Consider the following 24,397-nt stretch of genomic DNA (forward strand, 5'->3'; position numbering starts at 1 on the left):
TTCTGGGCTGGCTGTTGATCCGCAGCCTCTTTCTTTTTCTGTTATAGAGCGTATCAAGTTTTGACGTTCGAGAAAGATGAATGATGCAAGGGCCGATTTCACACTGGAGCATTATCATCATTGTCCATCATCCATCGTATTGGGTCTTGGGAGTTATGGACAATTGGCACCAACATTGCTAAGCAACGTACGTACAGAAATGCAGTTCAGAATCGAGATGGGTCGAAAAACAAGAAGCGTGGACCCCCGAGGCCCTGTCATCGGCTACGTATACGATAGGGCGGCACCTGGACAACATCGAGATGCCCCAACTTGGTCCAATTGACACTTTCATGAACGATATCTGGGACCGGGCATGTTGATGTCGCTTGAACGCAACACAACGCAACGCTACTGGTGCCCGTGACTGTGATTTCCAGCAGAGCTATCCATGAATGGATGGCCGGATGTGTTGAAGAGGAAAATGGGATGGGGTTCTTGAGATGGGAGCACCAAATCGAAAGTCGGAAGGAAATCGACACTCATCCAAAAGATACACACCAGTGCTGCTACTGCTGATGCTGATATTGATGCTGCTGGTGTTTGTTTGATGTTCCACAAAGCGAGCGGTCCCATCATGATGTTCCAAGGACGCGGGCAGGCCTGTTATGGGGTTTGGCGCATCTCATCCTCTATTCAGAAAGAGGCAATTGGGCATGACGATCAACCGTCAATTTGATTGATTGATTTGCCCCGACACGGCAGGATGACAGTCATTGGCTAGGTGCGTCACCCGTCCACACCGGGCTTTGCCAGCCCTCGAACTCAGGAGCGTGTCGTAGCGCAGCAACTCAGAAACTGTAACGGGTAAGATCTCGATCCCACTTCGTGAAACGGTCGTGGCCTCCCGTACGGTACGATACGGGATGACTGCGTGATGGGGTGAGAATGTCACGCTCTTGGACGCGGTCTCCCCATCATCCTCTGCAGCTGGCTCAAAGATGTTCAAAACTCGCCGAGACGGTGCACATCAACCAGCTAAAAGAAGCGTGACAGACGGACGGTCAGGGTTGAAGTTGAGCTTGTTCTACAAATGGCAACGCTCGTCGGTAGCCAGGTGGTTGTGGGTTAACTAAAACGGAGTTTCTGGGTCAAGTTCTGGTCGGAGCTATTGCGAGCCGGGGGTGTGGAGCCGGTATAAGTGACGCACGCCCTGGGCTGTCCACAATCCGCTCGTGGGTTGTTCCTGATCGCCATCGAGCCATCGCCTTTGTTGAAATCGAGGTTTGGCTTACTGATCGCACAACGCCAGAACTCCAAATTCACCATGATCGAGCAGGGCCTTGATCGAGTCGCCCATGATGCCGCGCCAACGGGTGATCTGCTTGCTCAGAAATGCACCAGGTCCCCTTTTCACGGGCCACACGGTACGGCCACCGACGTCTTTGGGATGTCCGTTCGTGCAGTGACAGAGGGATGCAGCCGCCAGAATTCGTCATGTTGCGCGCTGATGGTTGATGCCTCAAGTCGAATGACGCATATTGGAACTCGTTCCAAGGCATCATGTGTTTTCCCTTTCTACCATGATGGGGCAGTGTCATCCAGGGTGAAAACGCACGACCGACCTCCGGCAGTCCTCCTTTGATTCTGTTTCTCCGGTGCTATGATAATCTAATTCTGTTTGGGCCATTTGGGTATATTCTGCGTTGATGAGCCGAAGCTGAAGGTGATTGTTGGTTCTATTAGGCATAGTGCCTATTAGTGGGCATGCGATAGCTCACAGGTAGTATGTAAGTTAATGGCTATCAACGACCGAGACGTGCAAGATAGGATTATTCATCGTCTGGCCACTCAAGTGGCATTGGACACATTCGATAGCCGCAATGCGTGGTGTCGGTAATTGTGAATCGAAAGCTGGTGGTAAAATCGCCATGAGCGGGATGGGAATTCGACAAAGGGTCTAGAATCTCGATCCCTCAGAGCCCTGGGATTGGCGAATGGTGGCGGATTGAGTAACCGGCTCCCCGTTCAATGTAACGCATCCCCTCTGGCCATTCAGCCATGCATCTTTCGTTTCGATCCCAGAGGCTTATTCGGACTGTGCCACCTTGGCCATTCCCATCAAATATTGAGCTTGAGTTGGCGATATCTTGACCGATCGTAAAACTGATCGTGGCCTAGTGTTCGAACTTGCAAGTCAAGAATGATGCAAAGTAAGGGCCACGGAGCATAGTCCGTATCACTGAGCCAATAAGCTTTAAGCTCGCGGGATCCAAAAATCCCCAGTTTTCTCGGGAGAAGCGAGAGACCACCGGCCGGCGGTATGCTCTCTGCTTTTATGACAGCAGCCTAACTATTTAGCCATACCAGGCGCCTGGAGGGTTGGAGGAGGCTGAAGTACCTGGGCTGGCTGGCTGCATCTCCAACTTCTGCCTCCGACAGCTGGGGGTCTCTGCACAAAGAATAGATATGAGAGCTACAGTGCCCGAAAGGTTTCGGGCCTTGTAGTTTTTGATGTCCAAAATAAACGGTTGTGACCGACTCCCCGATGTCGCGTAAAGCGCATCAAAGCGAACATTTCTCCACGAAGTTGAGTCTAGAACGTTGATGGGAGTAATAAGTGAGTGATAGGATTACCTCTATGCTAGGGTCACTGGCTAACTGGGGTATGTACAGGCTGACATGGCAATGGCCATATCTGATCTTCCATTAGAAAGGGTGTGCACTAACTGGTAAGGAGAGAGGCAGTTGGTTGGTTCCTGTCCAAACCCTGCATAGAGTGCATGGAAGGGGCCGCTTCGAGTCCGCTTTCCTGGGCTATTATTCCCGGATGGATGTCTTGTTAATCTTCCTTTACGCCTGCCTATAATAATCCCACTCTACCTACTAATTTGGTTTCGGTTCCAGCTAGTTGTTGCTCGATCTGATTGGCCGGGCTCAAGCGCTTTTTTATGCTTCGTCACATTCAACACGTTTGCGCTCGGGTACTAGGTAAGGTAATAGGCAAGTTATAAACGAAGATACCTCAGGGGAGCTATATGCCTTACATCAGGTAGATAAGGTACCAAAGTAGGTACTATAAGTACCTACTGTACTTGTTTAGTTCAGCTTAATGAGTGTATACAGGACTTGTATTTCAGCACTTGAACATGGCATCACATCGGATAAAGCATAGGTAGGAAATGATCAGCGGCTAAATTTGCCCTGAGTAGGTAGCCAAGCCAGGTTTATGTAAATCGATGGATCTATCGAACAAATCTCCGTAGCTTGTTTTGCACCGGCGGGGGGCCTGTACACCAGCAAACTGGCCTTCTGTATCTATCTAGGTAGGCATGCACTGACCTAGCCATCGGATTGTTGGATACCTAGGTACCTTGGTAAGTGAGTTAACTTGCTACGCTCGCTGCTGCTGTGTGCATTTTCGCATGCGACACTGCGAATAGAGCTGCCCAATTCACGAAACTGGTCGTGCTGGGCCACTCTGATACCCGGGCTGGTAGGTCGCAGTCGAATCTAGAACCCCAGCCATAGACATGGATGCGAGCGGCGAGTTCGATCGATGGCCAAAGGCGCAAAAGCTTGCAGGCAGGCAGGCTTGTCAGGACACTCCACCAGTTTGTGTCAGTCCCAGTCAGCCCAGTTGATCGGAGAGTTTGAGAGACACTTTGACTATTTCCTATTAGCGGAGTGGGTAAAGATAGACCGACTACCTACTGTACATCCCATGAAGTGTAAGCACGTATTTATGGCATACTGCATCTTAAGAATCCCTCTTCACGAAGTACATTCCCTTTTTAGAGTATGGGTGTCAATGCAGCTGCACGTTGAGATCTGGCATGTTGGTTTGCCATCGACTTTGATGGGTATGTGAATGCAGACCAAAAGAGATTCCAAAGGAGATTTGTTGGGTGCGAGTTGTCTGTTTCAGCCTCGATCCGTATTGGACAAAAGATGCATATCGTGGTCGCACCACGCCTGTTCACCTACCTCCCTGTGCAACTTTCACAACAGTATCAGCTATCTGTCTGTCTCTTGGTCTCAGAGACCCAACCCAACCCAACGCCTTGACACAGTAGACCGCCCGCTTTGCTTCGGGCCTGGCACCAATATTGAGAACCATGTCTTCACTCCCTCGTTGATGCCAAACCCTCAGCTGCGGTTGTCTTGAGGCGACCCGCAATGGCCCAGATCATGTTGTGATCACCATCCGTCGTGGTCCAGGCCTGTGGCGCATGTGTTGCATGTGTCTAGACTAATCGATCGAGCCCATGGATCCGCCACAGCACTCATACAATCACCAAAAAAAATACGGGAAACTATCCATCTCAACCGTTATTTTTCGGACAATATCTTCCTGTGTTTTCTTATTACGGGTGCCTAGTAAAGGGGGGATTACGAAAGTTTCCCGCACATTTGAGACACGGTGCTAGGTTGTTTGTTCGGGATATCTCCTTGTGACCAAGCATTGAGGCAAGTAAACCTGAAGTACTGAGTACCTAACCAACCAGTAACCTATTCTTTAACTTGTATGTCTGCGAACGCAATACCAGCTTCTCAGATATGTCTGGCTCATGTGAGAAGGCTTCGCAAAGGTTGTTTAATGATCTTCGCGTTCATTAGACGGCCTAAGATGTATGTATCCACAGCCCATTGTCAGCACATAAAAGATGGCATTAGCTGTCCCTCCTCGACTGTTTGGCCCAATATGGTCATTGTTGACTACGCTCATGAACAGAGTCCAGCCTCGAGCCTCGAGGCTCAACTACCCCTTGTTCAGTGTCTCCCGTGATTTGGCATTGACAAGCCACCCGTTTCTCCCTTTCCATGGACGCATTCGACGGCCCGTGTTCGCGCCCGTCAAAATCGGGATCTAGATATTGTTCTAGACCCAAATTTGCCATATTCCCACTACTATCTGCATTGCCCACTCTGAGATACCGTATACGTGTCTGAGGTGTGACTTGGGGCATGCAATAATCTCAGATATTCTCCTTTCCAGACAATTAGTGGCATCCATGGTATGGTCACTTGATGCTGTGTGGGCTAATATTCGCAGGATGTACTGATTACGCGGAAGTGCTTCTACAACCGCCCCTGAACCCAACATACATATTATATTCGTTAGATTTCCACGAGAGGGCCCTGTACTGCGTACCTAGTTCAGGGCACCTACAATTGGATGTTAGTTGTTCTTTCGCTGGCTTCTTACGGTTATACCCTTCCCTTAGGTTAGGTAAGAGGGTGCAGATGGGTACGGCAATGGAACGTCTGAGCTGCTTAGGTACCTTACCTTAATTAATTGCCCACGCGAGACCCCGAGACCCCATCACTCCCTTACCTACCGAGTGGAGGTAAGGTAACAGGCGCAATCCGAAATTGGATTGGATGTGGACCCAAAGTCAGCCCGCTCTTTTCAGAACAGCCTCAGTTTCTCCGTTCTCTTACAACAAACAGCGCAAACAATTCATCCACGGCCACCAAGAGACGAGGTAATTGCTTCGTTCCGCTCAACCAATCAATCGTCGCATTGGCTGCCTACCTATCCCTGATCGCTGCAACATTACTTGCCTCTGGGGAAGTTAACCACCATGGCCCCATCTGACACAAACAACCGAGCCACAGAGCCCTCGGCCTCGGGTTCAAGTTCGGGGGATGCCGATATGGCCCAGGTGAGTAAAGTCACGACCTTCTTTTTTCTTTCCATTCATCTTCTTGAACTCTCCTACATGTGTTGCTCCGAGAGAACAAACAAGAACGTGTGGGGATGGTACGGTACACTCTGCAAGTTAGCAGCAAAACACCACCGTGATGCCAGAGATGATCGTCGATATATTTATTCAACTATCGATTTATTTATCTACCGGCTGTCGGTTCTGACAGCCAAACAAGCGTCACAAACAATGCTCTTTCTGTTCCCCCAATCTCAATACCATTCCTCAACATACCATTCATTCATTCATTCATTCCCTGTCTATTCCCACTCCAGAAAGTCTAGACCCGGACTTCCCGTGGAACGTTTTATACCTTAGCTAGACCCAGCCAGTTGGTCGAGACCTTCTCGCTTCGCTTGGCTGCCACAAGTCGAACCCTCCTGGTTTGCATCTGCATCAACATTGGCATCCTGCATTCTGCATCTCTGATCCCTGGATCCTGGGGTTGGTTGGACCTTGGGGGAATACCGGTATCATAATCACTATTTTGTTGTCAGCATTCTTCTGTTCACACACCCTCCCGTTTGACTCCATATCAACCTATCCCTTACTATGGCTATTGCACTGCATTGCATGATACTGAATGTCCGTACACTGACAGTTTTCTGTTCCAGGCCTATCGAGACCTTGCTAGGTATGCTATTCCAAAGTTCAGCGTCATTCTCCAGTTCATCTCACTGTTTATTCACGTTCACACTCCCTCTCCCACTACCGATCCTTTCCATCCACTGCCTTCCCACTCTCGCATTTCTGTTATACGCATTCTCCTTGCCACCATTTACTATCAAGCCACATGAATTGCTTCCGTCCACGTTTTTGGCAGGCTACATGCAATTAAATTTATTTATTTTTTTTTTTTTTTAAAAAAAAAAAAAAAAAAAAACAGCCTCTACATCCCTTGGCTTCAGTCTCAGTTCACAGATCTATTCACCTACCGGCGTGTCCGACACCTAGACATGGCCATAGCGTTTAAGACATGGCCATGGCGATTTTCAAAATTCCCATTTTTCAAAATCTGAATCTCAAGAACCTCGCCTGAACAAGCTCCTCGGGAGATCGGCATCTATTGGTACCGATAATCACCCCATCACTACCCTTGCATCTCCTGGATTGACATGTTCTTCATCGGTGAAGGAAGTCCCCGATTGCCTCCTAATCCTTGTATCACTACGTTCTTAAGTCACTCGACATGCATTTCATTGGTTATATAAGTTCTTGCGCTGTATTGGTAACTCGCAAGTGCGGCGAGCATCCCTAGCAAAGACGCATCACGACATCTTCACAGCTCGCATGACGCACGCCGTCGTTCCTGTTCCTAAGCACCTCACTACCATTGACTTGGCCTTTGCCTCCCTGCTATTTTAGCATCAAACTCTAAGAGCGATTTTTTTTAGAACTGCAACTGACTCAAAGGATCCATAGAGGCGAGCAAGCGGCCACGGCCCTTGAGAATAATCTTTCAAACCTCGAGAGCAGGCTAGATGCCATCCTCGCTGCTTTAGAAGCCAGAGAAACCACACAGATGCCCGCCGCCGTAGCTAAGGCCAACAGCTCCCCGGGAGCTGCAGAGAAAGGTCATAAGGGCAGATCACCGGATGGCACTAATGGCGACGCAGAAAAGATTGAAAAGGATTCAGCCTAAGCGACCACCCAGTTCGAGCAGTGGCTACACATTATTTCACATAGTAGACTAGACAAAGGAAGCAGGGTGTCAAGCCAATTCATCAGTGTCTTCCGCAAAGACTCTTATGCTTGAAACATCTGGACGGTAGCGGCCATTCGATAATCATTCCCTATTTCGTTGAAAAGATATCCCTGTTCTCTCACCTATCTTTCGATCCCACGTACTCCTCGAGCTCAGAGGCTCATGTCCAGCCCCATATAGAAGGGCAAAATGAAATAATAAACATGAACGAACAGAGAAAAACCAGACAAAACGCGATGAGCAACCCCGTAGAGCAAATGATCAAACAGCATTCCACGAAACACTCATCCTCGAGTGGCACTTCTCCAATCGTCCCTTCCTTATTCTAACCGTGGTCGCCGACTTGTATCGTATACGTATGTTTTTGTTGTCGGATCATGTTCGTCTAAATCGATATACGTCGTTGTAACGAGCAACTAGATCGATAAACATCCTTCTCTCCGGGAAGTTTGACGTAATCGTCCGCCCATGAAAACCCCAGAAACGCCCACATGACAAATATAATGCGATAAAAAGAATTATGTCCATCTCAAGCTTTAAGCAAATGGAAGATGAGGAACGTAGAGACACACTGCTTTGGGCCTTGCCAGGTATCATGATTCGCTGTCGCCTAATCGACCAGTGCCTCGAGTTCGTGATCTTCATGTCAGCCATGGTGAGTTGATGCACCAGATCCCGTGATAGACAGTCGGTGTTGTCATAAAATTCACGTTAGGTACAGGAGTGGTGAGGTGACCGGGAAAAGATCCTACGGTAAATCTCAACTCAGCACCTCACAATGGGCAGTAGTATTTCGCAAAGGCGGGCAAAGGCATGTGATCCTCGTCCTCTCGTTATTGACTGAGCGATCTCATGAAAGCCTGAAATGCGAGAACCAGTTAGTTGGTAAGACTTCGCATATCAGAGAGGTCAAGACGTGCTCTTGCCAGGGGATCCTCATCAGTGGCCAGAATGGCAGGGCTCTCCTTCCCATTTCCCAAAAGAGGTTCTCGACTCGTGAATGAGCGGCTTTCGAGCGTGGGTCGTAACAGGCCCTGTCCCCCCTCCTTGTGCTTCGATTTCGTCTCGGCATGGAGTGCCAGTTCCCGCTCACGATTCTTTTCAAGCAAAGGGCCGCCGAGCGTCGCGCACTTGAGGATCGTCTGGATGAGATGGTTTTGCTGCAAGGGTTTGGACAAATACTCGTCCATCTGAGCTTGGATACACTTCTCTCGGTCACCCATCATAGCGTGGGCCGTTAGGGCAATGATGGGTGTGCGGTGGCTCCCTATGCCTCGTTCGTATTCTCGAATCTTGCCCGTGGCTTCGAAGCCTCCCTGTAACCAAAAGCGTTAGTTAATGTGTCTGCGCGATGACTGTGAGGGTTGAGTTTGTCGATATTGGTACTTACCATGATTGGCATTTGTACATCCATAAGAATGACATCGAATTTCTTGCTTTGGACGGCTTTGACAGCTTCCCAGCCGTTGCCAACCACTGTTACCACATGGTGATACTTCTCAAGAATTTTCACTGCTAATCTTTGGTTGACGGTGTTGTCTTCGGCGAGCAGAATTTCGAAAGATTTCGTGTTGTCAGCGAGTGAGGGTGTCGCCCGGTTCTCGAGGGCCGGAATCATGCCGTTTCCTAGATCAATGAGCTTGCACGGCGTGGTCATATACGACGTGATTCCCAGATCTAAGCACGACTTCAGACTAACATGAACAACTGGTGCCAGCAAGACGATAGGAAGGTACTTGAAATCGTCCACAGCTCGTAACCTTCTCGCAGTGTCGATGGAATCGACGAGGATAGCGTCATAGGGAAGGGAACCACCGCTTTGAAGACGAGTCAGGGCCGGACTCTTCTCCGAATCCACAACGACGGGCTTCAATCCGATCTTCTCTAACATAGGCTTGATTGAGGTGGCGTTCTGCGACTGAGCCTTGTCAACGAACAGCACTTGATGGCCTCGGTAGGGGCGGATCTGTTGCTCGATCAGAGCAGCGTCGTCGGGAGCAAGCTTGACTAAGCATGTGAAGTGAAATTCACTGCCCTTGCCATGTTCACTGTTGACCCAGAGATCACCACCCATGAGATTGACGAGTCGTTTCGAAATAGATAGGCCTAGACCCGTTCCGCCAAACTTGCGCGTCATGGAGCCATCCGCTTGTTGGAACGTGTCGAAGATCAAATCCAGTTTATCTTGGGCGATTCCTATGCCCGTGTCCTCCACGACAAACTCAACCGCATACTCTCCAGGTCGGACATTATTTTGCCCCATGCTCTCCTTGATCGTCAGGCTGACCTCACCATGCTCTGTGAACTTGATAGCATTGCCAACAAGGTTGAGGATAATTTGTCTAAGGCGGAAGGAGTCGCCAATAACGTAGTCAGGCACGGAGCTGTCGACCTTGTAGGTGAGATCCAAGAACTTCTCATTTGCCTTGACAGCGAGAGTCTTGAGGGCATTGAAGACGGTTCCACGCAGTGTGTAAGGAATCTCCTCAATGACCATTCTCCGAGCTTCAATCTTGGAAAGATCCAAGATATCGTCAATTATCGTCAGGAGGCTATTGGCAAGATTATTGACAATGTTAAGCATCTCCCTCTGATATTGAGTCAGATCAGTGTCTAATGTCAGTTGGGTCATTCCGATGATACCGTTCATCGGCGTTCGAATTTCATGGGACATGTTGGCGAGGAACTCCGACTTGGTCTTGTTGGCAAGTTCGGCAGCTTCCCTGGCCTGAGTATTACGCTGAATAGAATCACGCAGATTTGAAATCATCTGGTTGATCTTGCGCTTGAGCTCGTCCATCTCACCCGATGCTTCGACGTCGACTAGCTTGGTGAAATCCCCGTCGGTGGCCAAGTTGGTTATATCTGAGAAGGCGCGCACTTGTGTAGTCTGTACGAGTTAGAAAACGGGCTTCCCGCAGGGTCATCAAGAACTCCTTACCAGGTTACTGGCCATTGTATTGACATCCGTGGTGATTTCTTTCCAGCGGCCGTCTAGACCGCCAACGTCGGCTTGAGCACCCATCTTTCCATCAACACCCACATCCTTGGCAACTCGTTGCACTTCGTAACAGAAGCTAGACAAACGGTCAACCATGTTATTGATGGTCTCTTTCAATACTTGTATCTCTCCATTTGCTTCGACCTTGATCTTCTGGCTCATGTCGCCGTTCGCAATGGCTTGAGTAACGGTTGAGATACTTCGGACCTAGGATTTCATTAGTGGCCATGTCAAATCCGAGCTTTCTGAGCAGAGATCTGAGCTTTACCTGGACTGTGAGATTTGACGCCATTGTGTTGACGTTTTCTGTGAGATCCTTCCATTTACCTTCAACATTGGCAACTTGAGCCTGTCCACCCAATGTTCCATCTGTGCCTACTTCTCTGGCTACCTTGCTCACCTCAACGGCAAACGTACCAAGACGATCCACCATCTGGTTAATGGTGTTCTTCAGTTCTGCAATTTCACCCTTCACCTCAACCCCAATCTTCTTTGTCAAGTCACCTTTGGCGACAGCTGTTGTAACCTTGGCAATTTCTCGCACTTGAGTGGTCAAGTTCATGGCCATGCCGTTGACGTTCTCCGTCAGATCCCTCCAGGTGCCTTCAACATCATGCACAGTGGCCTGCCCTCCCAGACGTCCTTCGGTTCCGACTTCGCGGGCAATTTTGGTAACCTCGCGGGCGAACTGTTGCAGCTGGTCAACCATGGAGTTGATGGTTGACTTCAGCTCGAAAATCTCTCCCCTGCAATCGGCCTGGACCTTTTGTGTAAGATCTCCCTTGGCGACAGCTGTGGTAACCTTGATAATGTCGCGCACTTGAGTCGTCAAATTGTTGGCCATGGCATTGACATTGACGGTGAGATCGTTCCACATGCCCTGCACTCCTCCAACATCAGCTTGTCCGCCTAACATGCCTTCTGTCCCGACATCTCTCGCTACACGAGTGACTTCAGAAGCAAATGTTCGTAATTGGTCCACCATGGTGTTAATCGTTTGTTGTAATTGCAATATCTCGCCTCTGGCAGGTCGTTCGATCTTTTTAGTCAGATCGCCGTGGGCTACGGCGGTGGTAACCGATGCTATCTCCCTCACTAGAGACTTGTTAGTCACAGATTATCAATTTCGTAATCTAGGCGAAGTTGCAAACCTTGATCAGTAAGATTCTGGGCCATAACGTTTACTGTACAGGCGGTTAGCAATTTGTGTGATGCAAAAGACTTTGGGATATGTGGAATATACCGTTGTCAGTCAATTCCTTCCATGTCCCATCGACACCGCCGATACGGGCTTGTCCACCAAGTAATCCTTCTGTACCGACTTCACGAGCGACTCGCGAGACTTCGCTCGCAAATATTTGCAGCTGGTCCATCATAGCGTTGATAGTGCGCTTGAATGTTGTGATTTCAGGGTCCATTTCAACAGTGTTCATGCGAACCTTCATGGTCAAGTCACCGCGAGCAACGGCGGTAACAATCTCTCCAATTTCTCGTAGGGCCTTTTGGAAGGCCTCGTTGGCTTTCTGGTGCTTCCAAAGCTCGCGCTCTAGAGTAGCGATACGTTCCTGCTCGAGGATCTCGAGGGCTCGCTCTTGTAGCTGCTTCTGCTCCAAGAGCTGAGCATTTACACCAGCGAGCTCCTGGCGCTGACTATCGAGTAACTTGGATTGGTCATCCACATGTTCTCGAAGTCCTTCAAGGGCTTCTTCGGTCAGCTGATAAGATGGCAGATGCGGAGAGTGCAGGCTACCTTGGGCGTGAAAGACTTTAGGCTTGGGACGGACCGCCACAGCCTGAGCCTCTTCGCCGAAAAGAGTGTCAATAACCTCGTTGGGCGTTTCTGGGAATGGAGAGGTAGCTGAGGCCTGGCTCTCGAGCTTTCCAACACGCAGAGCAAGGTTTTGAAGCTCAAGTTCGAGCTTGCGCTTGGCGGGAGTATCTGGCCCCGGGAGTTGCACCTGAGAAGCTACACCAACCGGTATCGAATTGGGCAGTCGGGGATCTGGGGCAATCGAGGCGACAATCGAAGCCGCAGCGGCGAGGGCCGCGTCGTCAACCATGGTGATGCAAGTAGGCTGCTAATTCGCAGCTGAGTAATGGAGAAATATTTTTTTTGCTGGTTTCCTTTTGTTTTATATATAAATAATTTCTGGCTGCGCCGAGTCGGACGTCCAATGTGGGCGGATGGGTATGGTTTGCAGATTTGAGTCGATGGATGGCACAGCGCCAAGTCGGTGGATTGTAGAGTATACTCGAAAACAGTACGACGCAAGGCAGGACGATGACCAAACTAGGGACGCAACAGCAGTCGACTGCGCAGCATCCTCGATTGTCTAGAGTTTGGATACAGCCACAGTACAATACACAAGGTGACAGTGGGCGGTGACCTTGTCAAGTAGAAATGGGCGAAGATGAGACAAAGTACAAGCAAAGCCGTCGTGAACTTGAAACCAAACAACAGAAAAGACGAAGGAGGGTATTGTCGAGACTGATCCGAGCCTGTTTCGTAGAGGTGAGAGGTCGGATGGCAACGTCGCGACAGACCGTGAGGTTTGAGGAGGAAAAGATTAGGCTGAAAGTCCAACGGGAGCCGTTTACGAGTTGACTGAAGCGGGCGTAGTGCACTGTAAATGGTAAATGGGGTGAGGGATAGGATTTGGGATCAGGGACGGAGCAAAGTACTTCAAGACAGCTGGAGAGGGGGATAAACCCAGTTCAAAAGGTGGTCCCAGCTGCAGCGGTGGCAGCAAGCACTGGACCTCAACACCGGTGTGGGGGGTCTAGCACGCCTAGGTACCTCTTAGCCTTCCGCTGACAGGAGAGTCCTTGACTCCCGTCCTTGAGGCGGCTTTGGGGGGTACCTCTGGTTGTTCAGGGAGCTCGCGAGGACACCATGTGTCTCCGAATTAGGTTGGTGCTGGGGTAGATCCCTCGGTCGCTACGCTACCACAGCGCAGCGCAGCGCACGCACGCACACACGCACAGCAAGACCAGTACGAGGTGGAAAGGAGGGCGACAAAAGCGATAAAAGGCGGAGCCAACCAAGCGGTACTAATGTCTGAACAGGCCTAGTGATGTTTCTCTTTTCGGATCGAAGTGGTGTTTGACTCTCTGAATGTACATCCATCCATACCATGATAATCTCTCGACCATCACACTGCGTACAGAGAGGCATGGCATTGGCTAACTACCATGGATTGCAGTTGGAATTACCTCGACCGAATAGTAGTATGACTATGACTTCGGCTGTTGTGAGAGAGAAATATTGAACCCAGCTCAGAAAAGTTATTAGTTGGAGAATCGCATCTCCATATGTCCAACGATGCTACTCTACTACTAGCTGTCAACGATGTGAAATTGGACTGTGATGTGATCTAGTCGAAGCCTGAAACTTGGGGGATGAAACCATATCTATGAACGGTGGAGTGGGAACCTCGAAAGGAGTAGGGAAACGAGTGATCACAGCAGGGAATTGTGAGTAGGGCGTGACTCTGACTGGCCTGGATTTGGCAGTTTGCGCAAAGAATTTGCTATTGGGGGTTTTTACAGTATAATTGGTCGGCCTCCTAAATCATGTGTAAATCTCAGTATGATCATGTTGTGTAAATAAGGCATGTGCCATGATAAATGCATCTCCTGTCCCTAATAATGCAACGGATACATGATTGCGCATGTAGTTCAAAATCTTGTACTCCGTATATGGCATGCAGACGACGGTCTATTTTCCGTCCCTTCCATTGTCCCTGAGTGGAGGTTCTAGCAAGGTGCCTTACCTAGGTACCTACCAGGTAGGTTAGTAGTTTCTCTGCTTGGGGTTACAAAAGTCATTGGCTTCGTAGGAACTACAGGTACTCACTCTCACCTATTTCAAGTGAAAGAAGCCCAAATCTCCTGGGAAGGCCACGGTCTTCGACCCCAATTCAATTTACCATATCCGTATATCGATAGTGACAGGCTGCCTCGCAAACGGAGTCTGCGAGCAATGTCACTTTTTTAACAAGGGCCCTTCTGGGGAAATCTGAGGCTTGATAGCCAATGGTAGCATGCCCAGAGGCTCTCCCCGCCCCTAATGCAGGCTGGCGGCTGCACGAACGAATCGATCGGCATTATTACTGTCCGCTAATGTCTTACGGGCACTACGACTACATCTGTAGAGGCGGCTGAGATATCCATTTGGATGGATGATTGAACGGGCAACGAAGGAGGGTGTCACTTTCTGTAAGATCCTACTCCTTGGTATCCAGGAAGGACTCAAGTCAAGTACTGCACTGCTATAGTACCTGTGCCTCAAAACCAAACACCCTCTCTCGTCTCATATCAATCAATCTTCTCAACTTTACCAGCATCCCATCGTTCCAGTAAAGAGCAAGTTAACCGCGAAAGCAAGGGGCGGCTTAAGAAGCACTGTTGTGTATGTACATATAAGGCCAGTGCCACAGCCGCTTTAGAAGTATTCAAATTTCCCTTTTGTTTTATGTTTCCCCTCTACTGGTTTGTCGCTGTCCCGCAGAGCGATCAAATACTGGTAGACGGTTACGAGTGGCGTGCACCCTTTCATCAGAAGAAGCCCCAGGGTTTAATTACGATCAAACTCAAAGTCATTTTGAGACGCCTGGGTCAAGTATACATACATAGGTAGTTTGGTATTCCTTCTAAGTCGGGATTGATTAGCCTACCTACCCACTGGCGAAGTTGAACTGACCTCTTATTAGCTGGCAAAGAAATGTCGCAAAAAACAACTCGATGTTGGTCCACCTTGGAATCTTGCCCAGAACTACTCCGTACAGTACCTACGTTCTCCATTCTGTTTGAAGGATGTCCACTGCCAACAGTCACGAGTATTCATCAGTACAAGCCCTGGCTGCCAAGGGCCAAGGCCGTTGATGTGGGGTGGTGCTATGCTGGATACTCGCACAGTGATGATACTTACCCATCACTGAGTGGCAATTGGAGACTGAGAAGCCATACGTCGAGACCAGACTTGCAGTTCTGCTCTGATTGTGTCTTCCAATCCAGGACTTTGAGGACAATCCAATATGTTCAGTGCTGTTGATGTTTGTTTGGCTTGAAAGCAGTTAGGCAGTCACGGCTATGCATAAAGAGTGTGTTCTCGTGTTGTTAGATTTTGCGAATGGATCCATCTGGTGCGATATCTAGACGCGGCTCCGTTGTCATGTATTGAAACGGGCTTCTCGAGCTGTCAATAATAATAAGCGGCATCCTCGTGGGCTCGTACATACGGGTCCCCCTTGCTTAGTCCGAAGATGAACTAGGATAAGTATTTCCACTGCGATCTTTATCCGAATTCTTGACCCGACTTCTCATGCACGATCACTCACCTAATAGATATATTGTCCCATCGGTCTTCTGAGTGCGCTAGGAAGGTGCTCGCAGTAAACATTCCGGGCCACACCATAAGCTTGCTCCATCTTCAGCTTACGGCACAATACTCGCTGTTCAGCGAATATTGCAGTTACCACCGTCTGAAAAATGAAGGCATATATCTGAAGATTCAGGTGTCTTAGCACTGTGCGGTTTTCAACAGATGCTTACTGTTTCCGGACTGACTTGGTCCCGACAGCCTGCAAATGAGAGCTGTGCAGCTGGCTGCCCTGGGCCTTAGGCCACGAGGGAGCGTGCTATCGCCGCGTATGGTACTATGAACGTGGTATTTGCTTGGTAGCTCGGGACCACCAATTACGAGCAACAGGGTTAGGACATACGCCATGAGATGGGCATTGTGATGGACAGTGTCTTGTGTTTCAGGCAAGGCTGGCGCAAGTGTTGTCGCTCAGTCCGCAAAGCGCATGCTGCTAATGATCACTCCTGGGACACAGCCTTTGTGCCAGTGATATCGGGAATGGCTGGTAGTTTGTGCTGGCATTCTCAAAGACCGACCGTAGCGAGGAGACTTGGCTAAACACATCACTGCTCACTTGCAAGAAAGAACATACTCTGTGGTAGGAGAGCATCTAATGGGCATGATATCTAATTGTTTTTCGGCCAGTTGCACATATGAACATACCTACATACAGTAAGGTAAGGTCGGTAGGTACCTAATTTGTTATTATCGCGAGTTCAGGGGTCGCTCAATTGGTGGGTCAAGGTCAAAATCGAGTCAGCCACCCACGTCATGGTGCAGCTGCGGCACGTCGGTTTCTTATTCACCGACAGGGGTGCCCTTGATTCAACTCCTAATTGTGTGGACGACATCTTTCAAGGCCCGTCTCAGGCAAATCAAAATCGAGCTTGGCAATTGCTCGTGTCGTTGCCGCTTGAACAAAAAGCCCCTCAAGTTGAGGATCTTCGCAAGGTGCTGCGTAGTCCGCACGGTATGGTTTGGGCGCGAGAGCCTCTTCCTAACGGGTATTTCGACCATTGTCACTGTCTAGAACATCTGAACATACTGTACGTGGCCCGTCCTCCTTCGAGATTGGTGCCTTGTAGTCCACGTGAGATATGTTTCGAATCCATTCAGTCACAGAAGCACGTGTACGACTCGGCTTTTGATTTCAAGATCAACGGTCAGAGACATTGCACGAAGCCTGAAGGGATGGGATAATGGGGAATGGTGCGCTAGAGGGCCAGAGGGCCAAGAGCAACGCACTCTTCAAAAGACGGCAGCACTTGACAGCTGGTTGCTCACAAATAATCTGGCCGGTACTCATGGCAAATACCAAGAGCTGCCTCATACCCTCAAATCCATCTCTCATCCAACAACGCTGAAGCCGTCGAGCCATTATCGGCACCGTCAGTTTCAGTCGTCGTTCCAAACGAGGTACCCCGAATGCCAGCTAGCTGTCAATCACCACCAGAATAGTCCAAGACCGCTCAAAGCGATGTCGAATCGCGCGTATAACCATAGAACCCGCCACTGGCTTGGCCTGGATGACATTTTCTTCTAGAACCAAAACCAAGGGCTCAACAATATCGGCCCATCTCCACTCGGTGAACTGCCTCTTGTGATGATGAGTGGCCCTGTAAGCTTTTTACCAAACAAGTCGGCTTCGCTTTCGAGTGTGGTGGCGAGGAGACCCCCTATTGATACTTCTGGATACGGTATGTACATACTTACTGGGAGTTTCTACATAAGGTACATATACATGTGTTGGTCTCCTCCTTCAGAAAACACCCTACCTAATTCCAATTGTCCTGCTGCCCTGCTCTGTTGAAACCGTCGGTTCATGAGAGATCATCGTTCCGAATTTCATCGAGCAGGGGCTCAATGCAGTACCGCGCACAACTACACCATCGAATTACACATCGCACTCGTGCCAACTAGGACAGAAGTCAGTCAATAACTAAGAACAAAAGTGGGAGTGGCTTCTCCTCTTCCTTTTTGCCCCTCATTGAAGGCTCTATCTACAATGGACAAATGGACTGACCAAGTGCTCCGCCCTTCTCTTTGACGGACAAGCCGGCTCAATCAGTGGAGCTGAATTGGACCCTCAAAAAAAGGACCCTGAAAATGCTGTCACTTTTCCCACCTCTACGGCCGTTGTTCTCGGTGGGCAGGGTCCAGCAGGCCACCGAGCTAGTATTAGCTTGCATTTTAAACGGTTGCCCCCCGTAACTATTGTCCGTATCCCTTTGCCTCCAGGGCTGTTTGTTGCAGTCTTGATCCGCCTTCGCTCGGTGCGGACGAGACGTGGACCATTACTATGTACTATGTATATGTCCTATCTTAGTTGGATCTCGGTATCTTCGACAAAGCGGCCCTGATTCGTGCTTGCGTGCTAGGGAACCCCTATCTATCCCCAGCTTCGTTTACACGGGAGGCGTCTTTGTGGGATGCGGCCAAACGGCCTCAAACCTCCTCTCCGCGACAACTTGACCCTGAATTAAACCAATGCAGGTATGGTCACAGTGTATTACGCGCCACTTTTGCTCGGCCGAGTCGCACATGGCATGTTACTTTTTGCATGTCTCCAAGATGAAAGACACATGTTCCTAGACAGCACAGGTTAACAAGTTGGACGTTGCTGATTTGTGATTGACCATGTTTCTATCTCGTTCCACTCCTGATCGTAACCAGCTCGGAGATCGGCAGCAAGCATTGATCGCCATTGGGTTGTGCTCACAACATTAGGCTGAATTTCATGTTTGCTTGCATCAGGTTAAGCCACTATTCTGCGACTATGTCGTGGGCTGCATCCAAATGTAGGGTAGGTAGTGAAGGTGAGGCCTCGACGTTGAGCCGAGGTTTGGGAGCTTGCCACCGTTCATTTCATTTATCTTGTTTGGGTTTTCAATTGCTTCTTCTATGTCAGGCGCACTGAGTCTCAGTTTGGATCAGTTACATAGACGGATTTGCTCGTAGTAAACAATATTGTGTTGAGACAACCATTCAAGTCTCACACAGCACCATCACCTTAAATCCCTGGAATTCCACCTTGCAGCCAATACATACACTTATTACATAGCCCAACAGTTACCGATCAGAGCAAAAACATCCATGTATAAACTAGTTAAGCAACTTCCTGCACACACGAATATGGGTATCTGATGCGTTCTCTTCCTGCCGGATAGATAGGTACCAACAAAATACAAACCAAACTACATCATAAAAACCTTCGCAGGCCTTCCAAGCCACTCCAGTGATGTCCGTTGTGTCACCGAGAATTATGTCCATGATCCCCCCTCTTCCGTTCTACCACTCCTTATCGCCTCGGCAAGTTGTTACGCCCGAAGTTACCACCGAAAGCAGGGCCCGTAGACGAGTTCCAACCTTGCGTTACACTATTCTTGACAATCAGTGCAGCAGCAGCAGTGGCAGCCTGTCTCTCCTTCTGACGATGCCGGTCCTTGAGATAGTGAGCGGCTTCTGGCCGCATACGGAGGATGCGTAAGATCATATCGTCGCTCGGATCCGCCTGCGCTTCGCGGCGCTTGGCCTCCTTTGCCTTTCGCATAGTGCCCAAATTACGACTCATCATGATACTCTTGCCACGTCTGATGGTACCCATGCTGGCGAACGACCCTGCGCCGCCCAGCGAGGCTCCGAGAGCAGCCGGAGCTGACAGACGGTTACTCTGTGAGTTCTGCTGCTGGAGAGCCAAGCGTGCGCGTTCTGTTGTCGCAGCTGCCATTCTTTCCGACTCGCGTATCAGACTATTAGTATCCTCGAAATAGAAGAAGTTCAGCGATGCCAGCTCGTGCCACTTAGGCGACTTGAGGGTCTCCGCTGGAACACCTAGCTGCTCTCCCGAATCGTCTCTGGCATTGAAGAACTGGAAAAGCAAGTCCAGCCAATGGTAGACAATGTCTAACTCCTTGCGTGTAAGGGGTCGCTGTTGGGAGGGCTTTTCAGACAGAGGTGGCACTAAGAGATTCTCAATCACCATCAAGACCTCCTTCCAGAGTCGCGCCATGACAGCATCCATGGTGGCCTTTGTCAATGTCTGTTTCATGATAGCAAAGTTCTCGTCAAAGTATGCAAACAGGGGTGCAAGAGCCGCTTCAACTTGCGCTGGAGTTGCAGTCGGCACTGTTGAAGCTCGCTTTTTCCAGAGACTTGTTACCGACGCGCCAATACCGCCAGTGCCGAGCAGGTGTCTCAGAGTCTCTAAAGACAAGGTGTGATTGATTTGAGAAGTGAGCTATTCAATGTTAGTAATGTGTTTTCCTTTCAAGTTTGTACAAGAGTCAGATCTTTACCTTATCCGTGACCTTGCGGACCATATCTCTCTCAGTGCGCTTCAAATGACGAAAGGCCTTCCCGAAATGAAACTGAATATCGTCTCTCTCCCCCTCCATGCTAACTCTTATAAGTAGTCTACCTTGTGAGTCTAGGTCCAACCAGAACTCGCGAGGCAAATAGTCGCTGAAATGAACGGGATCGAGTTTGAGCGATGTGCGACCAACATAGTCGTGGTCACCGAAAGTGTCATAGTCCCAAATAGTTGCGATCATGTTGACTGGGCCCTGAACTGTGATATCGAAGGTTTCGTCCCAACGCGGGTTAAGACTCCTCTGAATGATCCGTGTTTTGTGCAGCCTCTTCTGATATTCGTCACCAAATACCACGTAAGGATCACTGTAGCCGTTGGCATCACACGCCTTGAGATCCTCGGCCTCAACTACTTTGATCGTGAAGGTGTACTTGTTAGGTCGACGGGTCTTTTTCTTGGGTCCGTCAATTCTTTCCAGCAGTGCAGCACAAGCATCGGGATCCATAGTCCGTTCCAACTTGTCAAGCTCCTGCATGGCATATTCGATATTGTTCAGTTTGACAAAAGACTGTAAGCGTTAGCAGTATTCATAAAGAACATCTCATACCGAGTACTTACCTCTGAGTAAAATTGGAAAGGTTCAACACGATCTTTATTGTTCCAGGCATCCTTGGCATATCTCATCCATTTCTCTTGAGTAGTCTGGGTCTGTGCCGCCAACTCCTCAGCTGAAGGACGGTCCATCTCTTTCGCGAATTTTTGATCAACAAGTTCGCAGTATTTGCCAATACCTGCGGCGAATGCCTTGGAGAGGGATGTCATGAATCTGGCGTGATGTTCATCATTGCCCCAGTTGAGGTTAAAGACCGTGTCAAGGGTCTGGTTGAATAACATAAATATGTCAATGATAGAAACACTGTGCCTCTCCGAATCTCGTGGGATATCCTCCGGGTTCTCAGTGCGTACTTGGAACTGATCCTGCTTGACTGCCTGCTCAACGTACTCCTCGACTCTGCTTTCGGCGGCACGAACCCATCGCCACACGAAATCGACCAAAAGATCCTCGACGTTGAAAGCAAATGGCCGATCAGGTAGAGAATCGTTGTGGATGCGGCGGATTGCAACCAGCTCTCTGTACAATTCGAAGCCATCCTGTATGTCGAGTTCGGTGCCAGTCTCTTGAGCCATCTCCAAAATGGACTCAATGATGGCGTTTGCATCCTCTTCGAACCGAGGGAATACTTCTTCGACCAAGATCTGGAAGGGATTTACGCTCATGATCTCGGGATTTTTGTTATAGCGTTTGTTGATCCTCTCACATAGCTTAATGACTGTTTTGCCTAGCTTGACCACATTGGCAAAATCCCAGTCATTCCGGTCGGCTGATATCTCCTTTTCCATGTACTGGCGATAGGCCTCTTGAGCCTGATCATGAAGACGCTGGCTGAGATGTTGAGAGAACTCTTCAGCAGCCTCAGGTCTAGGAGAGAAACACGGGTCGCTAAAGATGTGATTATCCAATATGTACTGGACGACGCCGATTTGGGGTGGTTTCGTATCATAGCACTGTTCCATCCTATCATAAAGGTCACGGAGCAGTGTCTCATGAAGGGTATTCAGAGTGTGTTGATAGACGGCAAAGTCATGCACCGTCCAGCGGCTGGGGTCTATCTCAGATAGAGGAGTCGAGTAGTTTGATATATGAGGAGGCTTCTTGACTTCTGGCAGTGGTGTTTTGACAAAATCGAAAACAGCATCCAGCTCCTCAGGGAGCAACTCCCGATCAAGGTAGTTGCGTGATGCAACCTCAAGTAGAGTGATGAGCCTGGAGCATTGGGGCACTCTCCATCTCACACACAATTCAGTCAAAAGGTCCATAGATTGTTTTGATAGGGGTTGGTAGTCAAGGTCAGGGTCGCTATTGATCTGGTCAAAGGTCATAGCATGTTTAAGAATGTACTTGAAGAAGGCTCTGGGGTCTGGAGGGACAAAGGTGTAAATATTCTCCTCGACTGTTCGGATACTAGAATCACCACCAATGTTCAGAGAAGCGAGGTTGATAGCTGGATCAAAGCCCATTGAAGCATCAAACGCTGGATCGCTGTATGTAGATTGAGGCCTGCTGGAGAAGCCTTTGTCGATGTTGCTGCTCGATGTCTTGGCGAGCTCTGGTTTGGCAGTCAAAATATCAAGCATCATCTGGGACAGATGAGGAGACTCGGCTTTCTTCCACTCCTGAAAGGCCTCATCAAGATCAAAGTCATCACTCCTCAGAGCACCAGGCATGTCTGAATTTAGCCTGTGCTGGTACGACTTGAGGTCCTTCAGTGCAGCCTCTTCTGTCCACACTCCCTTGTTCTCATTGATCTCGGCTTGTGCCTCCGAAAGACTCAGTCCAAAGATTCTGACTACCTGTTGAACCAAGGGCATGTCCTTGACATCATAACTCAAAGGTACGACGACCTCGATAGTCGTGCCAGCGCCGTCAGACCCACCGCCAACCAAGTTTTGATCATTTGTAAGGAGCTTCTTCTCGAGAACACTCAGCTTGGACATGAGTTCAGTCTTGTCGCGATCGTGGCCCTGGTCCCGAAGAATAGTGGCAATCAGGCGAACAAAGAGAGCAAGATGTCGGTCAGGAATAAGCTTCCAAGAATCGTCATCAGGAGCGGCACCTTTTTGAGCCGCCTTGGTGGTAGATGTGTAAAACATGAGTATGAGCGGCTCAAGCTTCCTCTCCTTATCAATGGTTTTGCGGAAGTTCCTTTCAGAGAAGGTAGTGTAGGCTTCTGCAAAGCTCCGCTTGACAGCAGCATCATTATAGCCTGGGAGGCGTTCGCTACCCCTCAGCACGCCGCCGCAACGTTCGAGTAGAGCACTTGTAAAGTTGTGAGGTAGCTTGAAGCTTGAAGAGGAGCCGGAGGTGAATTCTTGGACGAGCGCGCCGACGCTGGTGTGAGTTCGGACGGGTTGCTTTGGAGCTGGAACATATTGCTTTCGCTTGGCCTTGGGCTGAAGGAGGTAGTGTAGATAAGCGGACCGGAGAGCGAAGCTGCGGGCTTCATCATGTTCGACGACAATTGCTTGGGCTCTGGAAGTTGCGCGTGCTCGGCCAAGATCTCTGCTGCTGCCCATCCGACGGCCTGGATTGTAGGAGCGTCGGGACTCTGACGACATTGTGGACGATCGAGGGGAGGCGACAGTGACAGCGGTATGGCAATGACGAGTACAAGGGCCTACAAAGTGAGGATGGAGATTGCTCGGGACGCGAGATGATACCTAAAAAGAAAAGAATTGGTATATTTTCTACGCGCCCCAGCTCATGACACTGGGTATCGGTCAAAACGTGAGATGTGGTCAGCAAAGGTGGATGCCGATGGTGAGTTGGAGGATTGGGCGAACGTGCGCGACAAGGGAGAAAAGGAGCGAGGGGTCCAAGATATCTCTATCTGTCTGGGCTATCAAATCTGGATAGCAAAAGAGCAATAGATAGATATGCGGTCAGTTTAAATGAAATATCAAAATTCGTATCCTGTTCCTTGCAGTTGTGGAGAAGAGTGGTTTGTTTTGTTTTGCTTTGTTTCGACTGTAAGTCAATATCTGCTCCAGCCGAAGATAGTTGATGGATGAGAGATTGACGGTGAAGTGATGATGGTCATGGAGCTGGAGGTCAGAGCCGCCCTGGTCGCAGTGCTTCAAGAGGTCAAAGAGACAAGGATGAAACAAGACGGGAACACAGTAACGACAGATCACACAACCTTTTGTTTGTGATAGGTATTTGATTAGCTGAGAGAGGGTGATGGCCCTTGATTGTAGCATAAAGGAAGCATTGGAGAGCCTGCACCACCCATTCCATCCAATCCAATCCAGTGGCATTAGCCTCCCGTCCCCTCTAATCTACAGTCGCTCACTGTTGACACAAAGCCTAAAATGGAACCCAAAACCACAAGGTCCAGCCCAAAACAAGAGTCTCCAGCCCAAGGAATGGGGCGAGACGTCATCCATTCAGCCCATGGGCTGAGGAAACTGACCGGGACGTCCTTAAACCGCTAAACCGCTAATGGTATCGCCATAGGACCCTGAGGAGCGCTAGTTTGAATCCTAGCCAATGGAAACAACGGCGTGTTTGGGCGCTTACCAGTATTATCGCCAGGAATTCAATTCTATCATGGCATTCTACACTTCATGGGATTCTTTGTGTAATCCTCTTATAGCATGAAATGTCTGCACAAGAAGTTCTCCACGCCCAGGGCATAAGGGTTACCTAGTTTGGAATTAGATACAATCACTATATGAACACATTTAAGTAAACAAAGTCTCCCTTTCTTAG

The 24,397-nt window shown here is 49.3% G+C and overlaps 3 protein-coding genes across 3 annotated transcripts; 1 reads left to right on the forward strand and 2 right to left on the reverse strand.

The window, feature by feature from the left end:
• Positions 1–5,567: 5,567 nt before the first annotated feature.
• Positions 5,568–7,332, forward strand: FMAN_04288 (uncharacterized protein; the record flags this gene model as incomplete). The annotated part of the gene is made up of 3 exons (XM_041829020.1): positions 5,568–5,648; positions 6,305–6,324; positions 7,113–7,332. The coding sequence occupies 3 exons, from the start codon at positions 5,568–5,570 to the stop codon at positions 7,330–7,332; spliced, it is 321 nt and encodes a 106-aa protein (XP_041679825.1).
• A 941-nt stretch (positions 7,333–8,273) lies between these two features.
• On the reverse strand, positions 8,274–12,456 carry FMAN_04287 (NIK-1 nonidentical kinase-1; the record flags this gene model as incomplete). Its single annotated transcript, XM_041829021.1, has 7 exons — positions 8,274–8,711; positions 8,786–10,285; positions 10,337–10,603; positions 10,665–11,491; positions 11,548–11,580; positions 11,640–12,098; positions 12,147–12,456. The coding sequence occupies 7 exons, from the start codon at positions 12,454–12,456 to the stop codon at positions 8,274–8,276; spliced, it is 3,834 nt and encodes a 1,277-aa protein (XP_041679826.1).
• A 6,600-nt stretch (positions 12,457–19,056) lies between these two features.
• On the reverse strand, positions 19,057–23,244 carry FMAN_04286 (uncharacterized protein; the record flags this gene model as incomplete). The annotated part of the gene is made up of 3 exons (XM_041829022.1): positions 19,057–19,995; positions 20,054–20,635; positions 20,686–23,244. The coding sequence occupies 3 exons, from the start codon at positions 23,242–23,244 to the stop codon at positions 19,057–19,059; spliced, it is 4,080 nt and encodes a 1,359-aa protein (XP_041679827.1).
• Positions 23,245–24,397: the final 1,153 nt, after the last annotated feature.

Source organism: Fusarium mangiferae (genome assembly GCF_900044065.1).
Source record: "Fusarium mangiferae strain MRC7560 genome assembly, contig: FMAN_scaffold003, whole genome shotgun sequence".
Lineage (NCBI taxonomy): Eukaryota > Fungi > Ascomycota > Sordariomycetes > Hypocreales > Nectriaceae > Fusarium > Fusarium mangiferae.